The sequence below is a fragment of the Tamandua tetradactyla genome, chromosome 19 (genome assembly GCF_023851605.1).
Source record: "Tamandua tetradactyla isolate mTamTet1 chromosome 19, mTamTet1.pri, whole genome shotgun sequence".
NCBI lineage: Eukaryota > Metazoa > Chordata > Mammalia > Pilosa > Myrmecophagidae > Tamandua > Tamandua tetradactyla.
Genome location: NC_135345.1, coordinates 49453847 through 49474681, shown reverse-complemented (window position 1 = coordinate 49474681; position 20835 = coordinate 49453847). Strand labels below are relative to the sequence as shown.

General features: G+C 34.3%; 1 protein-coding gene across 1 annotated transcript in view; it reads left to right on the top strand.

The window, feature by feature from the left end:
• Positions 1-20835, top strand: part of GABRA4 (gamma-aminobutyric acid type A receptor subunit alpha4) — a 92837-nt gene that overhangs the window by 15496 nt on the left and 56506 nt on the right. Inside the window, exons 3-8 of the mRNA XM_077137132.1 lie at positions 4042-4109; positions 5131-5351; positions 5518-5600; positions 8177-8320; positions 9601-9753; positions 17397-17656. Of these exons, the coding sequence (XP_076993247.1) occupies positions 4042-4109; positions 5131-5351; positions 5518-5600; positions 8177-8320; positions 9601-9753; positions 17397-17656 (929 nt within the window). The remainder of the gene's footprint in view (positions 1-4041; positions 4110-5130; positions 5352-5517; positions 5601-8176; positions 8321-9600; positions 9754-17396; positions 17657-20835) is intronic.

Genomic DNA, 20835 nt, shown 5'->3' with positions numbered 1-20835 from the left:
AAATGCACACATCTATCATCATCTATTTACCTAATCTATCATCTGTATTTATTTTGATGAGCTTATCACAGGTTAGGGATATTAACAAAACTTCTCTCTTAATAGAAAAAATTGGTATTTTATAAACAACCAAGTACTGTCAGTCAATTCTTTTTCTTAAAAAAATATTTTTAATTAATAAAGCAGCATAAGAACATACAAAACATTCTTAACATACAGACATTCCATACATGGTGTACAATCAATGCCTCACAATATCATCACATAGTTGTGTATTCACCACCATGATTATTTTTTTGAACATTTACATCACTCCAGAAAAAGAAATAAAAAAGAAGGAAGAAGAAGCTCATACACACGGTACCCCTTACCCCTCCCTCTCATTGAGTGCTAGTATTTCCATCTGCCCAATTGATTTTAACCTTTGTTCCCCTTATTATTTGTTTATTTTTTTATCCTTATTTTTTACTCATCTGTCCATACTATAGATTGAAGGAACATTAGACACCAGGTTTTTACAGTCACACATTCACATTGTAAAAGTTATGTCATTATACAGTTCTCTTCAAGAATCAAGGCTGCTGGAACACAGCTCCACAGTTTCAGTTACTTCCCTCTAGCCACTCTAATATGAGAAACTAAAAAGGGGATATCTATAGTGCATAAGAATAACCTCCAGGATAACGTCTGGACTCTGTTTGAAATCTTTCAGTCACCGACACTTTATTTTGTCTCATTTCTCTCTTCCCCCTTTGGTTGAGAAAGTTTCCTCAATCCCTTGATTCTGGGTCCCGTCTCATCCTGGGATTTCTGACCCGTGTTGCCAGGGAGGTTTACACCCCTCTATCAGTCAATTCTTGATGTCACAAGAAACTTAGAAATGGACTGATCTTTAGGGCTAAAGTTTAACTATGCTGTTACTTATATTTTTTCCATTAAGGTCAGATAGTCAATTAGTGATGTAGGTCTAAAAATCCTTGATTCCTATTTCAGTGCACTTTTCTCTATATCAGTAGTTTGGTGAGAGGCTAATGGGTATTATGTGCAAAGAGCTTCTGTGGTCCAGTAAATTTGGGGTTCTAGTTAAAAATAAATAGAATCATAGATTTCTTTACTTAGATAACTTAATATTTGGATGAGTATTATGGACTTTTAAGAATGGGTTATAGTATACTTAAACTTTATGATTTGTTTCTCCATGTAATTGTTCCTTTGGAAAACTCTGCACCAAACATTTCTGTTTGGCTTTGTCTATAGTGCAATCTCAATTAGATTTGAATTTAACAGGTTCAGAATCTGTTCAAATAATGAAGACTACAAATCGTTGGTAGCTCATGTATATGATGCTTAAAATATAAAATACTTAAAGGAAACATGTTTTTAAAATTTGATTTTTTTTTTGGTCACAGCTATATTTTCTTGATTCTTCTTTTTAGTGTCTATGTTAAAATAACATTATCCCCAAATGGGCAAATATCCTGTTAATTCTAGCAAATGATGCTTTTATGCTAACTCATCATTCTTAAAGATAATGTTTGTCTTTGTGACTTTTTCAGGGCCTTCCTTTTCCCAAGTAACTCCTGAATATGCACAGAGACAGATTCACTTTTTTCACTCTCTGATTATGCTTGGAGAAGTCCAGGCGTGACCTATGTATGTTCAGAGGCACTTAGGCACGTTTCATCCAAAGCTCTTCTATGATCATGGAATGGGATCTGTGCGAATCGCAAATGGACTCTTCCCCCATAGTTCAACCAGATCCCCTGTCTCAAATTGGCAAACCCTATCTCTGATACAGGCCCTGATCACCAGATCGCCTTTTGTGTCAAAATATTTCCTTTACTTAAAAGTAATTATAGCCTATATTAATACAGTGGACACTTGGATAAGACAGGAAAAAAAAATGGCTAAAATTTAATTAGTTCAAGAAATGCCAGACTATTTTATCTATATAAGCATGTAAGTTAAATACTGAATAATAACATAAACAAATGTTGAGGTTATAATTCTGAACACAAAAACATTTTTTAAGAACTGTTGAAAAAGTGGCATGTTATATAAGAATTTGAAAATGTCCATTATAATCATGAAATCATTATAATTACAAAAATTAGCAAACATACACCTTAAAATAAATTTCCAAGGGAAAATACTATTATCCTAATCCCCCCCCCCAAACTTCCCTTATTCTTGTGGAACACTATGATATTAATATTCTATAGGGCAGAGTTTGGGAAATACTATTCTAGACAGATGTACACTATCTATAAACTAAAGAAAAGTGAACAGTATCATCTAGCTACTTGTTAGAAAGGCAAATTGTTAGGCTCTACCTTAAACCTACTGAATGAGCAAATCTGGGGGCAGAGTTCAAAAATCTGTACTTTAGCAAGCCCTACAGGTGATTCTGATGAAGAGAAAACTTTGTGAATCACTGCTCTAAACTAATCTCAAGGTAACTTTTATTTCTCAGCAATCTTGTCAAGTAGTCCAGTTGTCAGGACAAACCCAGCCTTAATTGTTCTCCCCTTGACCTGACTTGAAGTGACGTGGTGTTTTCTGCTTTTTAATATTTTTTGCAAGGTGCTTCAAAAATTATTTGAGGGTGTTGCAATAGTGGCTCAGCGGCAGAATTCTCACCTGCCATGGCAGAGGCCCAGATTCGATTCCCAGTATCTGCCTATGCAAAAAAAAAAAAAAAAAAAAAAAAAAAAAGAAAGTGGGGTAATTTCTCCTAGGCCATTAAGTATATCAACTGTTCTTTGTCTTTTTTTATTTTTTCTTAAATCTAATGGTCCAAATGATATCCAAGGGAAATATTTCACCTTGCAGCAGATGTTATTCTCTCCAGTTTGGTGAATCTAGTCCCAGGCCATACAGTGAAAGTGTTATAAACCATTCATTTAAGAAATGATGTTCAAGAGGGCAATGATTTTTATATTTTCATTAGTAATAAAATGCTGTATTATATATATTTATTGCTCTCATTATGAACACATTATGTTCTAGTGACTGAAGTGGTGATTTACATGTATTCTCTCAGTTAAAAATCATTAAAGCCTTTACAGATAAGGCTACATGACTTGACCAAGGTCATACAAGTACAAAGTGTTAGGGACAGATTTGAACTAACTGCAGAAATCCTTATTTTGCAGCATCATGCCAAATCCAGATTGAAGGAATGCTCTCTTTTCTGAAATCTGTGAGTGTCACATTGTCATGATGTTCCCTCCTTTTTCTTCCACCAAACACAGCCGTATACTTGTTCATGAACCAGCCTTACTTAGACATAGGAAAGAATCTCAGTAGTGGCCATTAATGGAAGCAAAGGGAAACTAGTAGTTAATGAGTACCTCGAGTCACTATATTCAGTATTTCCTATGAACAATTTTACCTGATTTCTATCAACTGTTTCCAGATAGGTATTATTGCTGTTACTGAGAGTCTAAGTAACTTGACCAAGATTGAACAGCTAGTAAGTGGTAGAGCATGAATAGGTCTGATTTGAAAGAGAACTTGTCTTTGATCCCAATCACCAGTGGATGGACCACTTGTTATTAAAGGTGACAGGAATAATTTTTGTGCTTAAGTCATTTACTGCCAACCTCAGTTTCCAAAGTTACATTCCATGTTTCCATTATGGTTTTCCTCCTCACTCCCATGTTCTCAGTCCCTCTTTTTTATAGCTCACTTCTTTGTTAGAGACCCATGAGATAATAGACTATAAAAATAAACAAAGGCTAAAAGCTTTTGTGTCTCTGAACTGCCCATCTGATGGAGCCCAGGGGTGACATATCTTTGAAGATACAGGTTCCTGGTAAGTAACTGGGGTTTCTCCTTGACTGAAGATAGACAGTTTCCTGTTTTGATTATTCTTTTGCCTGCATTTTTTTTTATAGAGATGCATTATCTCACTGAAAATTTAAGACACTTATAAAAACATGACAGATCAGATCTTTATTTACTCTTTAATTATCTCACCCACCCAGCCTGCAAACTTGGTAATTATTTTTTCACACTTATTGACTTCATATCTCCTAGGTCCTGTTACTGAAGTGAAAACTGACATATATGTCACTAGCTTTGGACCTGTTTCTGATGTTGAAATGGTAAGTATTTGGGAAATTTAATGTAAGTTTTGAGATTTGAAGAAAATATACAGAAAAGAAGGCAATTAATACTTATTTTGTTGTCAATCACATGAAGCTAGAGTCAAAAGTTTCTAAGGAGTAAGACAATGAATTTACACTTCAGCTTTAAAATTTGAGCATTTTTTGTTTAGAGTCACTCAATAAAGAAAGTAACTTTCTTATTTTATTGGTCCCCATAAAACAACCTTATGTGTAATTTCATCTTGTTAGAAAACCATTGAGATGAGTAAATTAGAGATTGTAACTATTTTGGGCATAAAACTATATTCTAGTCTAAAAGACTTCCATGTCAACTCTTGATGTTGGCCCAGTTGCAGTGCATATGTGTTCTCTCTCTGTGTCTCTCCTTCCCTTCTGCTCTCTCATGCTTAAAAAGCTTAGCACACCAAGTGCTAGTTTAGGATAAATTCATCCATTCAGTTTTGCCCTCATGAATTTAATAATTTAGCTTATATGGCAAAGAATCTGGTTTACTTCTGTCCTTGACCATAAGATCCTAATAATTACAAATCCTTGGGTTATTTGACTTATCTTAATAAATTTGAGGAACATAAAGTTTCTCATATTTTTCATATTTTATTTTGTCTTACAGAAATGCCACAATTTTATGATTAATTATGCAATGAAATTTGTTACACTTTAACTCCTTTTGCTACCTGGTCTAAATTAAAATGCAACTGTAATTACTTGCTGCTGGCAGTTTTATTAAATTATAGTAATTATTCTTGAATGATTAATATGTATGGTAAGTTATCTGATGAATGAAGAAGATTAAGGTATCAAAATGGATACAACATGTTTAATTGCTAAGAATCTTTTTGCTTCATTGATTTAGGATAATTTATGCTCTTATTAATTTAGTTTTTATTTGGGGCAGTATTTTTTATGAGTGGGACAGTGGACAGAATTTAATGCATTTTTCTGATATTTATGTGTAGTTCAGTTATGGTTTCAATATGCTACAAACTACTTTTCCTAGGAATACACAATGGATGTCTTCTTTAGACAAACATGGATTGACAAAAGACTAAAATATGATGGCCCCATTGAAATTTTGAGATTGAACAATATGATGGTAACAAAAGTATGGACCCCTGATACTTTCTTCAGGAATGGAAAAAAATCTGTCTCACATAATATGACAGCTCCAAATAAGCTTTTTAGAATTATGAGAAATGGTACTATTTTATACACAATGAGGTAATCATTTTCTTTCTCTCCTTCCTTTCTTCTTTCCTTCTCTCTTCCATCTTTCCTTCTTTCTTCCTTCCTTCCTCCCTCCCTACTTCTCTTACCATTTTAAGGCATTTATAAAGTTATTTTTAAGAAAGGGCTGACTTTGTTTAATTGCCTTCTTCCATCATAGACTCACCATAAGTGCAGAATGTCCCATGAGATTGGTGGATTTCCCCATGGATGGTCATGCCTGTCCTTTGAAATTTGGGAGTTGTAAGTTACAATAAAAGTATTTTTAGATTTTTGATTACTTCATCCAAGCTGATATTTATATGCGGCATGCTTTTTCATAAAGAACTATTTAAATTCTTATACATGGTTTCAAGGTTTGCTTTATTGGATATGGCTTATTAACTAATATTTTTAATAAATAAGTAAAACCAACTCCTTCCCTCATCCTCAAAACAACCAAACATTTCTTCAGAGAGCTTAGGTAAACTGACTCATAATTAATTGGGTGGTGGTCTCTGGTAAAATTTGGCATCCTCTGAATTCTAGTTTTTTAGTGCTTAGTGTAACATATACATTGTAATCAATTTTTTACTGTCCTGATTTAACAGTTTCTCTTGCAATCAGAGTTCTTTACTGAAGGCTTGATAAAGGTTGCAGAAGATTCAGAGATTCTTGGCATGCGTAAGTTGGTAAAACATAAACAGTACTGTTAGCATAAAACAGCTAGAACATGGTAAATCATAATAGGAGATGTGGTCTGAGATACAGGCAAAGCCAAACCATGCAGTGTTTGGATTTTACTGTAAATGCTAAGGGAAGGCAATGGAAAGTTTTATAAAAGGCATGTCATGCTTGACTGACATTTCATAAAATCACTCTGGCTTTTCTAGGGAGAATGGAATGTAGATAGACTGGAGTAGAAGCTGAATGGAGTTCTAGGGAAAGATGGTGGTGATTTAGACAAGGATGGTGGTAGAGGGGTGGTGTGAAATAGATGAAGCTAGTATATTTTGCAGAGATGAAACCAAGAGGATGAAATGAATGAATGGAAGAAATGAGTTCCTTTGCTCAAGCTCCCTTCTCTGAGATGGCAACAAAATGTAATTGCCTCTTCTAATGTCTACATCAAACATTTGATTCAATCAGAATCTACCCAAAATAGATGCTGGCTTTTACTATTGCTTCAGACTCTTAGTGGCACTGATTTTGAAACTGTTGCCTGCTATTAGCATTGCTCATTGCTTAACTAAATGAGAACCGACAGTCACCATTCTTTTTATAACTCCTCATAATCACACTATTCAGCGGGCTAACTAGAAGCTAGAGAGAGTCATTTGCTCTCAGTGATCTAATAAAGAGAGAAGATAGAAACAGAGAAATAGATAGACAAAAAGGGTGATCTCACTGGGGCCAGAATTAAAATCTATTTGTGCTGTAATAATTTAAAATTTACCCAAGGTAGTTTTTGTTTAGAGGAAGTCCTTTCCACCATGTGGACCCCTCCAGTTCCCAGAGAAAGTGATTTTCTTCACAGTGACTTTAATATAGTAGGTGTTCTAGAAGGGCTTGTCTAAAATAAATAAATCACACCCCAGAAGCTGGTGCTTGTGGATTGGGAATTAAAAAGAAAAGCACATCATACTCATCAAATAAAGATACTTAATTACTCAAGGAAAATACCATTTACCTAAGTTTACAACTTACAGGAATGAGAAATACCTGAAAATGAAAATTATTATTCCCCCAAGGTAGGGCAGCCAAGAGAAGGATGCCTGATTTAAATCATCATGTGTAGGAACATAGCAAATGGGGCTTTTAAACATATGATGAATATGAATATACTTCAGGAGGTAAACACTGATACTTAATTGAATATTGTTAAATGATAACATAAGCCTCATAGTTTGTTTTGCAAAATTGTTTGTAAAGAAAGTCCCTAGATATCCCTTCCTTTTGAGATCAAGCACTTCTGCCAAATACCTACTAAGCTCCAACCATTTTAGGAAGGCTGTGTGAGGTGGCACATTATTCATTTTTGTTCTTTTGAACTGGTTTGTGTGTGAGTCAAGCTATCAGCTGTGGATAGACTGGTAAGCAAACAGCTGGTCTTCATTTCCACGGAATGTGGAGTAATATAAAAAGTGCTTAAATTGCCACTGGGAGGGATTTGTTGAAGATGGAAGGGAGAATATCCTGATTGAAGGGTTTAAAAGTAGCACAACTGGTTGTGTAATTATATTCCCTGGAAAGCTATACAAGCAGCTAGCCCGTTGTCAATGCAGAATGGTTCCCAAACAGCATGGGTATTGCTCAGAAGCAGAGTCTGGAACAGATGACCCCTGGTAATGTCTCCCAAACTAGGATTTGCTTTGCTGTTGTATTATTGAGGCAGCATATGGTACACTTCTAACTGGCAGAGTTGCATGAAGATGGAAGAATTCAGTATTGGTCAAGTGGTGAAGGTGAGTTAGAATTGAAAACTTGGCAATTTGCCAGTGCTTTTTTGGAAGGTTTAATAGTGCTGCTTTTCAACTGCTTATCCTGTTAGTTGGAAACATTTCCAAGTGCAAACATGCATATGTATCATTTTAGTTGCCTATAGTTTTGGTCTCCCATCCTCCAATCCTCTGATATTAAAAAAAAATACTGCTGATCTTCAGGGTTATTTATTTAATTTTCAGTTTTCTAAGTCTTAAACATGTCTTGAATAACTCAAAATGATCATTGTCTTCATTTATTCAGTCTTTCTTGAACATGCATAATATTCTTAAATGTTGACCACCAATGCTGATGAAGAAGGGGGACTGCCCCTAACCTCATTCTGTGCTCTCGTTCAGATGCATACCCGAAGAGTGAGATGATCTATACTTGGACAAAAGGTCCTGAGAAATCAGTAGAAGTTCCAAAGGAGTCTTCCAGCTTAGTTCAGTATGACTTGATTGGACAAACAGTATCAAGTGAAACTATCAAATCAATTACAGGTGATATGTTTAATAATTAAAGTTAACATGCTACTTGACATTAGCAATGCAATTTTGTCTTAGCTTTTTCATCAAATATTGAGTGTTTTCAGGGGAGCCAGAAAAAAGCTATCAGAAATAGAGTTGGTACATAAGTACCAACTCTTATGTACCAATTTTAGGATTTCTTTATTTATATTTATAAATATAAATTTTCATTTAAAGTGGATAATGAATTCTGGGTTGAGGAGATAAATGAGTTGATTTTGTTATTCAGAAACAAAAGTCAGTAATCAAATTTATTAAAAATACTCTCAACACAGAATTAAGAGGTGGGTAGCCCAGCCACTGATTTTTGAACATTAGTTACTTGATTTTTGTACTTTCCCCAGCTTTTTTTCATCTTGCCCAATTTTGCATTCATGCCCCCACTTTTTCAAAAGCAAAAGCTAAATTAAGGCTTAATTATTGAGAATATTAAGGGTGTATATTAAAGTTTCCACAAGAATAGATAGATGGTTATTATCAACAATTCTTGGTTTGTGTTTACCTTGGTGATATGAATGGAAAACAGAGGATTTAGTTTTTATCATATTTGCTAGAAAAAAACCTGCCAATTAATTTTTGTTCTAAGACTATTCCTTACATACATATATCACCAGGAAAAATATTTTCCAAATCACTGACATTCATATTCCAATCTGAAAGTAGGATTTAAATATGTCTGGGAGGATTTGAAGTTTCCAAACCTTGAGTTTCACAGTCTATGAATAAGGACACTAGTTCTTAAATAACCTTCTTAATATGTTCCCTTCATATGTAGCATTAATACTATTTTATCAACAACTATCATAAACCTTACATTTTTTGCATTTATTTAGGTTTTTGGTCCAAATGTTAATAAGGTGTGTGTGTGTGCTGTGTTTGTATTTCCATTTGTTTCTAGTGATTTTCCATAAAGTTAGGTAGGTCTAATTTCTACTCTCAAAAAATACTAAAAAATGAAGGTTAGTTGCTTTAGTAATAATCAGCTTCAAAATTTAAAAAAGCACTGTAAGAATGTTTTAAAAAGCTATAGCCCAATTCAATACATAGAACAAAAGTGTTTTTCTGTGTAATTATGTACAATACCATTCCTCCCGTGGTTAAGAAAGTATATAATTCTCAGTGTTTGAGTTCCTGCGCACACAAGATAATTTATTTGCCTGGAGTACTGTTGGTTGGAATGAAATATGAATATGAATCCTTTGAAAAATTGCCTGTAGAACCAGTAACACATTTTCCTAATGTTTTATTTTTAGGTGAATATGTTGTTATGACGGTTTACTTCCACCTCAGACGGAAGATGGGTTATTTTATGATTCAGACATATATTCCATGCATTATGACAGTGATTCTTTCTCAAGTTTCATTCTGGATAAATAAGGAATCGGTTCCAGCTAGGACTGTATTTGGTAATTGCATTTCATTTCTTTGTGGGTTTTTTTTCCCCACATTATATTTTGATTATGATTCATGGGGACAGCCCTTAGCATTTATTTCTAAGATAGCGCATAACAGTCATATATCAGGTTGTACTCATTTTTATCTAGCTCATTTTTATCTAACTAATAAAAAGTAATAAGACTTGAGGGGATATAAGCAGTCATCTTTTCCTATGGGGTCCCTTCAGATTTTCCTTGTTGAGAACCAGACATGTGAAGACTCAGCATGACTACAGAAATACTGAAAGTTTTGGTGACATTCTTGGGCTCCTGCCTTCATGTTGTATAATTGAATTGAAATGATATCTAGGTGTTAAAATGAAATGCATTGGGAGTTTAAAATAAGACAAATAAAAATCATGGCTGAATGAGTATGAAAGCCTCAGTATAATTTAGTTTTAATGAAGAGGAAAAGATACAAATGGTTTAAGTGCATTGATTTGGAAGTCATTATATGGTTAGTTTACTAGCTCATTGTTATAGTCTAAGTAATTCTTTTTATTCTTATATGGAATCCTATATATGGTATTCTAAATCATATGAAGCCCAGAGCATATGATTTGAAATTGTTTCTAGTCTTTAATAAGACTTTTACATATCAGTCATATTTAAAATAGTATTAGATATAATAACTTTTTAAAAAAAGTTTATTAATAAAACCAATCAACATACAATATGAACGTTCTTTTTTTTCATCACATAGTTGTATATTCATCATCAGGATCATTTCTTAGAATATTTGCATCAATTCAGAAAAAGAAATAAAAAGAAAATAGAAAAAATGTTCATACATACCATACCCCTTACCCTTTTCCTTTCATTGAACACTAGCATTTCAATCTATTAAATTTATTTTAACATTTGTTCCCCCTATTATTTATTTATTTTTTAATCCTTATGTTTTTTTAATTTATTAATTAAAAAAATTAACAAACAAAAATATTAACATATATTCCATTCTACATATATAATCAGTAATTCTTAATATCATCACATAGTTGCATATTCATCATTTCTTAGAACATTTGCATTGATTTAGAAAAAGAAATAAAAAGACAAAAGAAAAAAATAAAACGATAACAGAAAAAAAAAAAGATTGTACATACCATACCCCTTACCCCTCGCTTTCATTTATCGCTAGCATTTCAAACTAAATTTATTTTAACATTTGTTCCCCCTGTTATTTATTTTTATTCCATATGTTCTACTCGTCTGTTGATATGGTAGATAAAAGGAGCATCAGACACAAGGTTTTCACATTCACACAGTCACATTGTGAAAGCTATATCATTATGCAATCATCATCAAGAAGCATGGCTACTGGAACACAGCCCTACATTTTCAGGCAGTTCCCTCCAGCCTCTCTGTTACACCTTAACTAAAAAGGTGATATCTATTTAACGCATAAGAATAACCTCCAGGATAACCTCTCAACTCTGTAATCTCTCAACCATTGACACTTTATTTTGTCTCATTTCTCTCTTTTCCCCTTTCGGTCTAGAAGTTTTTCTCAATCCCTTGGTGCTGAGTCCCAGCTCATATTAAGATTTCTTTTTTAAAGATTTAAAGATTCTAAAGATTTCTTTAGGTCCACACCCCTAAGAGTCATGTCCCATGTAGAGAGGGGGAGGGCAATGAGTTTGCTCGTTGTGTTGGCTGAGCGGGAGAGAGGCCACATCTGAGCAACAAAAGAGGTTCTCTTGGGGGTGACTCTTAGGCCTAATTTTAAGTAGACTTAGCCTATCCTTTGCGGGGTTGAGTTTCATATGAACACACCCCAAGATTGGAGGCTCAGCCTATTGCTTTGGTTGTCCCCACTGCTTGTGAGAAAGATGTAACAACTTTTAATTTAATATCAAATTTTTTCTCTAGTCATTGTGAGTAGCAAAAGCATTCAGTGGTGTGATAAGAAGGAAAATTATCAGAATTGTCTAAGAATGGATATGCAGCCTCCACAAAAGATTCCTACTTCCCTAGCTTTTCTGTTTGGTGGTATCAAAGTCATGATATAATAGCCCTTATCACAACAGCTGAAGCGGTGCTGGTTAGAAGGGCCTGGGGGCAGTGGGAGCATTTCCAAAATTCTGGTGCTCTCACACTTTTGGAGAATTATTGATATTCAGGGTAAACTTAGGGTCCACAGTAGACCTGAATTGGAGTTATTTGCCCCTAAATCTTAGGTTCAACCCAGAAGGTACTGGATTACAAGGGAAACCTTACAGAAGGCTCAATGCTGGAGGCATGTGTGATTCTTAAGAAGGCAGTAAGCAGAATAATGATACTAGTTACCTCATTGAATTGTGAGGCTTCCTTAAAGGATGATGGCATATTGGAAGTGCTCATGAATTTTAGCTATTAATACAGGTATGAAAATGAAAGAGAAAACAGCAAATCTAAGTTCTGGATTTCAACGAGGTAGGGCTTAAAACCCAAATTCGCCACATATCTTCTCTATCCATAAAATTGTGATGATAAATTTCTACCTCATGGACTAGAAAGGATTTAAAGAGCTATGGACAATATTCATTATGGGGTATATGGAGCACTCAGTACATTTCAGTTACCCTCTCCCATAGTTCTCATAGGAAGGGTAGATTTATTTTGTTCTGGCTTGGTCTCTTTGCTTTTTAATTGTTGTTTTAAACATATATATTTTTTTGTTTGTTTATTACCAGGATAAGTTCTTGATGTTCAGTATCTCATTTAATGTTCAAACTAATGCTTGGGTCCTTTCAAAATCATGTTCAAGGGCAGCCTGATTGGACAGGAAGTGCATGTTGAGGACGAACATCAGATCAAGCTTCTTTAACATTTCCCGGGGCAAATAATGTTAATATTTCAGGAATCATTAATTTTAAAAAACACTTAGGGTTCTATTAGGATTCATGATTAAAAATTGCTTATACACAAATTATCATTTTCCTGTGGTCCTAAAGACCATCTAGAATAGTAAATACTCACCCATTTTAGGTGCCTCTGATGAAGATGTGACTATTTGTAACACTTTGGAAACAGCCAGGCTCTATCCCCAGGGTCTACATTTACTAGGTGTAAACCTTCAATGAGTTTCTTCTGCCTATTTCCTCATCTGTAAAAGCAGGATGAATGGGGGAACCTACCTCATAGGGTTGCTATGAGGATTAAATGAGTTAATTTGGATAAAGTACTTAGAACAATGCCTAGAACATAGTAAATACTATTCAAGTGTTATTATCATGACATTTCATGCCACCACCTCTCATTTGAGAATCACTACTTGATGTTATAATGTGAATGTCCTCTGCGTTTTCTGGTTATTGTGATTGGTTGTTAAGTTTTCAATGCTTTCCTGATTAACTTCGGAACTAGCAGTCACTGTTCTCTATCCAACTTGTCCCAGATAAAGGGAATTTATAGTGGTGTAAAGAAGGCCGGCTTTGATCATAGCTGCTCCACTCAGCATTTCTATCCAAATTAGAATTGCAAGGAAATTAAGTAGGGTATGGTAAAGATAATAGTAATGCTAGTAATCATAATGATAAGATTTCCAGATACTGACAAGGGTCGTCTTATTTAATCATCACAAAAACTCAACAAGGTGAACATAATTTTTTATAGATAAGGACAATGTGTCAAAGAGATTAAGAAACTTGTATAAGGAAATGTGCTTGTAAGCAGTGGACTCAAGACAAATTCTGTCCAACTTTGAGGTCTGTGCTATGTCTACTTTGCCATTTCATTTTCACAGGAGGTGTGGGGATGTGGGGTGAATGAAGAATTCCAGAATTGCTGATTAGTAGTGTACAGGTGTGTGCTGAGGATACTTTTTGGAAGCTTTTCCTGTTTGGAATGTGAAATTTTCCCCGTCTTGTGTTCATGTGCCAAGATACTGGTTTTGGTTGAACAAGGAAATGATGTCTAGTAATTAAGTCTTCAAAGACCTAAGATATATCAGAATGGTTAATTATTAGCCCATTCATTGAGAACATGGGGTATTTCCAAAGAAAGTTAAGTTTTGAGTATTTTGATACATTAGCAATCTATATCATATGAGGTTTAGGTGAAAACTTATTCTGAGTTCTTTTTCTTCCTTCCCTATTCTATTCTTCTCTTCACTCATACAGGAGAGGAGTTGCTGGGTGAGAGGTCACTAAAGACCATGCCCGCCAAAAATCAGTGTCAATATGAGAAGTAGAGTATGTTAAATTCCCTCCAAAGGTCTTCAATCTCTGAAGTTGTACACTTCTAAGTTTTCTAATTATTCCAGTATAGTAAAACATTAGACATGAGTAAATTCCAGCTGGCATATCTAAGTCATTACTATTTCATTTTCAGGGAGTGGCTAGCCAAAAATTCACTCTCTGTGTACAATCTTAGCCTACTCTTACACATCCTCTCCCAGCTTCTGGGCCAGCCAGTATGGTGCATAATAACATTCTAAATACAGGGACTGGCATCAATACTTGAAAGTATCAAAAAAATAAAAGAGCATTCTATGGTTGTTTAAATGGTGTCGGGGTAGATGCTGACAGAGCTGTTTGTGACAGACATACTGCCTTCCTACATGCGGAGAAAGCATGGCTTTGTGTCCAATGTGTTGGCTTCTGGTTACTATTCTGTTTGCGCGCATTTAACCAAATATTCCACCTAAAATCAGGTGTAATATGCATATCCCTGTCATGCTAGTTTTTCTTCAAATTCAAGTACCTGGCAAGGTAAACTTTTCCATATCTAGAGAGATGGCATATTTCATGCTTTGTCAATTGTTTACGCCAGTTTCTTTCCTAATTTTGCAAATGGTCATAAGATTGGAACTCTAATATTTGGATGGATATTCCACAAATTTTAAAGTCAAACTGATGCAAAACAACGAAAGAGAGGTGGAAAGGAGCCACAGGTCCAGTGATTTGCATGTTGATGTTCATAATATCATTTAATGTCTTTGTGAACCTGGTGATTTATCTCCTAACCTCTAACTATTTCCCTTTACAAATAATTTTTGAATTCTTGGTTCAATAATTGCGTTCATTTTCTGCCTACCTGGCATTAATTAGGGGATTTTCCACATGACAATAGAAGATAAAGACCAGGATTCCCTCAGGAGAAATCATTCTACAAAAAAAATGTTCAAAGCAACATGAGGAATGGTAAATTGTTAACTCATATATAAGACACTATGGTCTGAGTCCTGGGTAGTATTCTTATTTAGATTACACTGCTTATATTTTATTTCCAAATGCTTTCAGTATAATTTCTAGGATATTAGAGGAAACATATTTATTAGGCATCTAAGGAAATTGTAGGACAGTGTTGAATTTGCAGGGATCAGCCTATTATATTTAAATTGTTATGAATTAGAAGAAAAACTTTGATTTACCTTCAAAGTTTGTAACGAAAATTTTTCATTGTTAATTTGCAGTTTATTCATATATCTCCCAGCTAGCATGGGGATGATGCCATTTTTCTGAGATTCAACATAAGTGCCTACAAATTCTAAGGTCCCTTTTAGAATTGAAGTCCAATAAATTCACAGTATTTTTTCTATATACTTGACTGAATGAACATCTAAAAACATATTTTACACTAATAAATGCTAAACATATCACAACTTTTTAAAAAGGGAATACAGCCAAGTTCTCAAATTTCTTTCTCTACATAGTTTATATTTAGCAATATGTAGCTCATATGCTATAATTGCCCATTTTTTTTCATGTTCTAAAACACTGATAATTTGGAAGAGAAATGGAATTCAGAGAAAATGGATTGGCAAGGAACTGAAAAAGTGACTGTTTATTGCATGCCTGCCTGGCACTATTTAAAATGTTACTATTACAATAAACTCTGAAGGAGTATGAGACACATCTGCCTTCAAAGAGACTATATTCAGTCCAGTTGTAGAAACAAAATTTACATATGTGGAATAATTATGGAATAGTATAGGCAGACTATAATTAAAAGCTGAGTTGAGGAGCACAATGTTATTTCTCCCTAAATCAAAATAATTATGTCTCCTTTACTGTGCATGGGGTTTGCTACCTTTTTTATTCTACATATGTTATTTGCCTTTCAGCTGGAAATTGCCAGGAATTGGAATACACAGTTTAGATGTCATCATTATCATCATCATCATCATCACCCCAAACATCCGGGAATATAAATGTCAGGGGCCACTTCTGAATTTATATGAGTTTAAATTGATATAGTAAATCCCAACAAAGATTTCCAAATGTAGCTAGATGTTTTTGTTTGTTAACGCTGCTGGAATGCAATATACCAGAAACAGAATGGCTTTTAAAAAGAAGATTTTATTAAGTTGCAAGTTACAGTTCTAAGGCTGTGAAAATGTCCAAATTAAGGCACCAACAACAGGCTGCCTTAACTCAAGAAAGACTGATGCCATCCAGAATATCTCTGTCAGCTAGGAAAGCATGTGGGTGGCCTCTGCTGGGTCTCTGGCTCCTGAACACCTCTCTCAACTGGGAAGGCACATGGTGATGTCTTCTAGCTTTCTCTCCTCATTTCGTAAGACTTTCCCAGGGATTTTTTCTTTACGTGTTTCAAGTTTTTTCCAAAATGGTTCCCTCTTAAAGGGCTTCAGTAAGCAACCCCACTGTGAATGGGTGGAGACCAATCTCCATGGAAACCATCTAATGAAAATTACCACCCACATTGGGTGTATCACATCTCCATGGGAACAATCAAAAAGATCCAACCCAGCAATTTCAATGAGGGTTAAAGAACATGGTTTTTCTGGGATACACAACAGTTTTAAACTAGCTCACTAGATAACATGGATTGAATAAATGGATAGGCATAGATACAGAGAGGGACAACTGTTGTACAGATATTAGCATCCTTAAATAATATATTTCTCTGTAGTTCTGATAGCAAGTGGAATTTCTCTGCTGAGAATGGAGACTAACCTTTTTTCCAGTCTGAGGATTTCCTGGAGGTAGTATCTTTCAGAAGCCTATTGAGATAAAAGATAAAGCTCTGTTCTTAGTGCTAATATTTTTCTGCCAGCTGTAAACTGATGGGTGGTATATGTTCAATATTTTTAAAACAAAATTACTCTAGAAATCTGTCTGTGAATATACTGTTATTCCTTCATGTAAATTATGCTTCATAACAACTAATAAATTTATTATATTGATTCAATTGGTGATATTCAGTTAAAGAATTAAAATGATCTATAATATGTGCTTTTGTTCTGACAGTGATTCTCTATACACGAAAGCTTCAATGAACCATTCTTCCTGTTAGGTGTGTGTATTAAGTACCTCAGGTATATTTTCTCAGGTATTAATATATACCCACTATATACCAGGAGCCTTACATAGTTCTAATCTTTTGCCAATCCAATCGGTATGTATCAAATGAAGTCCAGTGAATTTTCTGAAATTAGTCCAAGTCATAAAGAGCCAATGACTAGAGGAGTTGGAATTTGAACCCATGTATATCTCTCACCCCAAAACCTGTGCTAATTGCATTATCCTCCATCAGGATAGTTTTGAGTTGTAATAAAATTTGTGACCCCCCCCACTCCACGTGCCCCTAAGTTTCTTTCTTTCTTTGTTTCATTATTCAGAGATAATGGTAACGTGTTTTGTCTCTTTGCTGTTTTTGCTTTGAAGGAATAACCACAGTTCTCACCATGACCACTTTGAGTATCAGTGCAAGGCATTCTTTGCCCAAAGTGTCCTATGCAACTGCCATGGATTGGTTCATAGCTGTCTGCTTTGCTTTTGTATTTTCGGCCCTTATTGAATTTGCTGCTGTCAACTATTTTACTAATATTCAAATGGAAAAAGCCAAAAGGAAAACATCAAAACCCCTCCAAGAGATTCCGGCTGCCCCAGTGCTAAGAGAAAAGCATCCTGAAGCATCACTGCAGGTATTTGGCTTAAACTCTGTCAGTTTTAGAATTCATCTTTTTGGTCAAGTTTGCATTGCCAGGGGGAAAACTGAGAAGATGAAAATCCCAATAAAAATTGTAAATAATTTAAACAAAAACATAAAAGATGATGATGAATTTAAACTTTAAACTATAATTAATGACTTTAAAATTAGACAATCCTGAATAAGATAGATGTAAGTGGATCAAGTTGTTTCAAAGCTACTTTAAGAATTTTTTGGTCACAAAGGGGCACATTCTTATGTATACTAGTAAAAGGAACTGGTAAAAGTCTTTGAGTTTGTTAGAAAGGCTTTTTAGTAGAGTTTATGAACAAAGTGAAGTAGTGTTTCTTAACCTGGGCACTCAGCAGAACTACCTGAGTAGGGACTACTCAACCATGGGGCTGGGTGGCTTCTTTGTCCTCAGATTAATTAATAAAGAAACAAAACCAATAAACATGACCCATAAAGGTTGTAAATCCAGCATTGAAAATTAGTGTCTAAAGGAATAGATCTAGGAGGATGTAGAAAGCCTAGTAAGAATGACTGGAATTTACATTTAGCATATCCCTGATTCTGTGATTTAAAATAAAACCAACATTAAAAAGTTGCCTTTTCTTTATGGACTCCTCTTATAGAAAAAATAACAAGATCTTCATGAGAAAGGGAATGCAAGCAGGCAACTTTGTTATCTCTTTTTTCTCTTCTTCCTCTCCGTTCTCCTCTTCCCTGCCTCCTATCCATTGCCAGTCTCCTTCTATGAAACCTCTTTCTTGAATTAGAAGACTAATGTCTGTGCTCACTCATACAGAGCTACAAAAGTAGGTGCTACAAATGGCAGGCTCAAATTCCTCGTGTCTTCATGTTTACATATCAAAGTTTATATAAACCATCAACCTTATTTTCTACGGGTGACAACTCAGTCCCTCATTCATTCATTCATTTGACAAATGTATACTTAGTGCTCACTATGAGCAAGACCCTGTTTAGAGCCTGGGAATCAGTAGTGTACCCTCCAAAAAAGACGAATATTTTTGCTCTATGGAGCTTATATTCTCCATAGAAGTGAAGGGGTACAGACACTAAAAACCATAAATAATAAATAGTGTGTTAGATAGTGATAGGGCTATGATAGTACTAGAGCACTGAAGGCGGAAGAGACTGCTGGGTAGGAGGGATAGGATTCATTTTGACATAAAGGTGGTCAGGGATGTCCTCAGGATAAGGTGACAATAAAATAAATTAGGTTAAGTGTCCACAATGGCCAAGATTAAATGGTCAGGGTCCTATAGTTTATAGCTTTGCACCTACAAGACTCCTGGTCCTGGTTCTCTCAGAATGGCATGCGACTAGGTAGGAAAATAATTTACTCCTTACTAAATACATTTGTTTAGCTTATATTTTCCTATAATGGTAGTCAATTCATCAAGACTTTCAAAATTATTAGAGAAGATTTTAAATATGATTTTTATTTAGAAAAAGCATTGAGCATGCATACCTCTTTCTCATTCCCACAGGTAAACTTATACTCTCCCTTCCTTTTATTGTTGTTTTTTTTGCTTGGCTTTGTTGTTCTGAGGTTTTGACAGAAGCATTCTATATGACTTGTCCTTTCAAGGAATTGAATCTTGGATTGATTGATTTTACTGTTTCTGGTTTCTAATTATTGATTGGTGATTTATTTTATTTAATTCTTTGTCTGCTTTCTGTAGATAAATTTTGTTATATTTTTTCTAACTTCTTGAGTTTAACTCAAATTATTTTTACTTTTTCTCATTTGATGATAAAAGTCTTTATTGAAATGAGATTTCCTTTGCAAGCAGCTTTGGGTATAACTTGCAACTTTTATGTATAACATCACCATCTCAATTACTTGCTAAATATTTTTCAATTTTATTGCTCTATTTCAATATGAACTGTGAATTATAAGGGAGATAATATTAAAATTCTCAGTTGGGATATTTGTTTTAAGTCCATTGTTAAGTTTTGGTTGTATTGCATGTGGTCAGAGCATGTTGCCTATATAGTTTTAAATGTCACTGGTATTTTCATTGTGTTCTCAGTTATGCTAACAGCTTACAAATGTTTGATGATGATTCAAAAGGAGTTGATTTTTATTTATTAAATCAGTTTTACTATAGCACTATTAATTCATTCTTTTCATTTTTTTCTTCTTGAAAGACCATTTTATTTCTGAAAGAATTCTAAAAGTATGAGATTGCTTAATTTTATTTTATATTTAAAATAATTTTTATAAATTTGGTGCTATGAGACCAAAAATATAAATGTTAATAATATATGCATTGGACTATAGATTAAATCATAAAATAACCTTTTTTAATGATATATAATGCATTTTCTCTTGAATTCCTTTTGGTATGATTTTAATTTCTTAATATTGACTTTCCTAATTATTTTATTGCTAAAGTTCATATTCTTTCTTTTGTCACATACTTCAAAAGCTATATATATTTTTATGTTACTCGTGGTTAACTTTAAGTTTTTAAACAACATTGAAATATTTATGTTTACCTAATGTTGGAATTTAAGATATATACCTACTCTCCCAAGTAGCTATTAATTCTGCCCAACCCAAAGATTGCTTTAAGCCCAAATTTGAAACATATTTGCATATATTTATAAATACAGTTTTCTCTGCATATGAGTTGACATTGTCCCCTTTTCTTTTATGTACAGTGGTATGCCTCCTTGCACTAGTATTATAATGAGGTATTATAAATACTTGAAAATACCATTTAATAAGAATAAAACTATTCCACAAAATTTCCAAAGGTGGGAAGAAAACTATTAATATCTATTTACTTCCTGAAATATATCTCTTGACTACAGCACTTGACGTTACTGGAGTAAATGCCTGTTTGTGTACATCCAGTTCGTTAAGTCCACTCTGAATCAGTAACTTATCTTGGCAGCACAGCCACATGCTGTGTGAGATTGGCATAACCAAGGTCAGGAAGTTGAAATTTGTTTGTGAAGGACATAGAATCATAGCATTTAAGGGTTGAGAAGGACTTTAAAATAAATCTCATCAAAATATACTTTGCATGCCTCATTGACCTCTACTTTGTATGCGTGTGTGATATCTTAGATCTCCACAGTAGTTCACTTGATGGATATCTGTGCTCTAAAGACAGTGATTATTGGCTTGGCCCACCC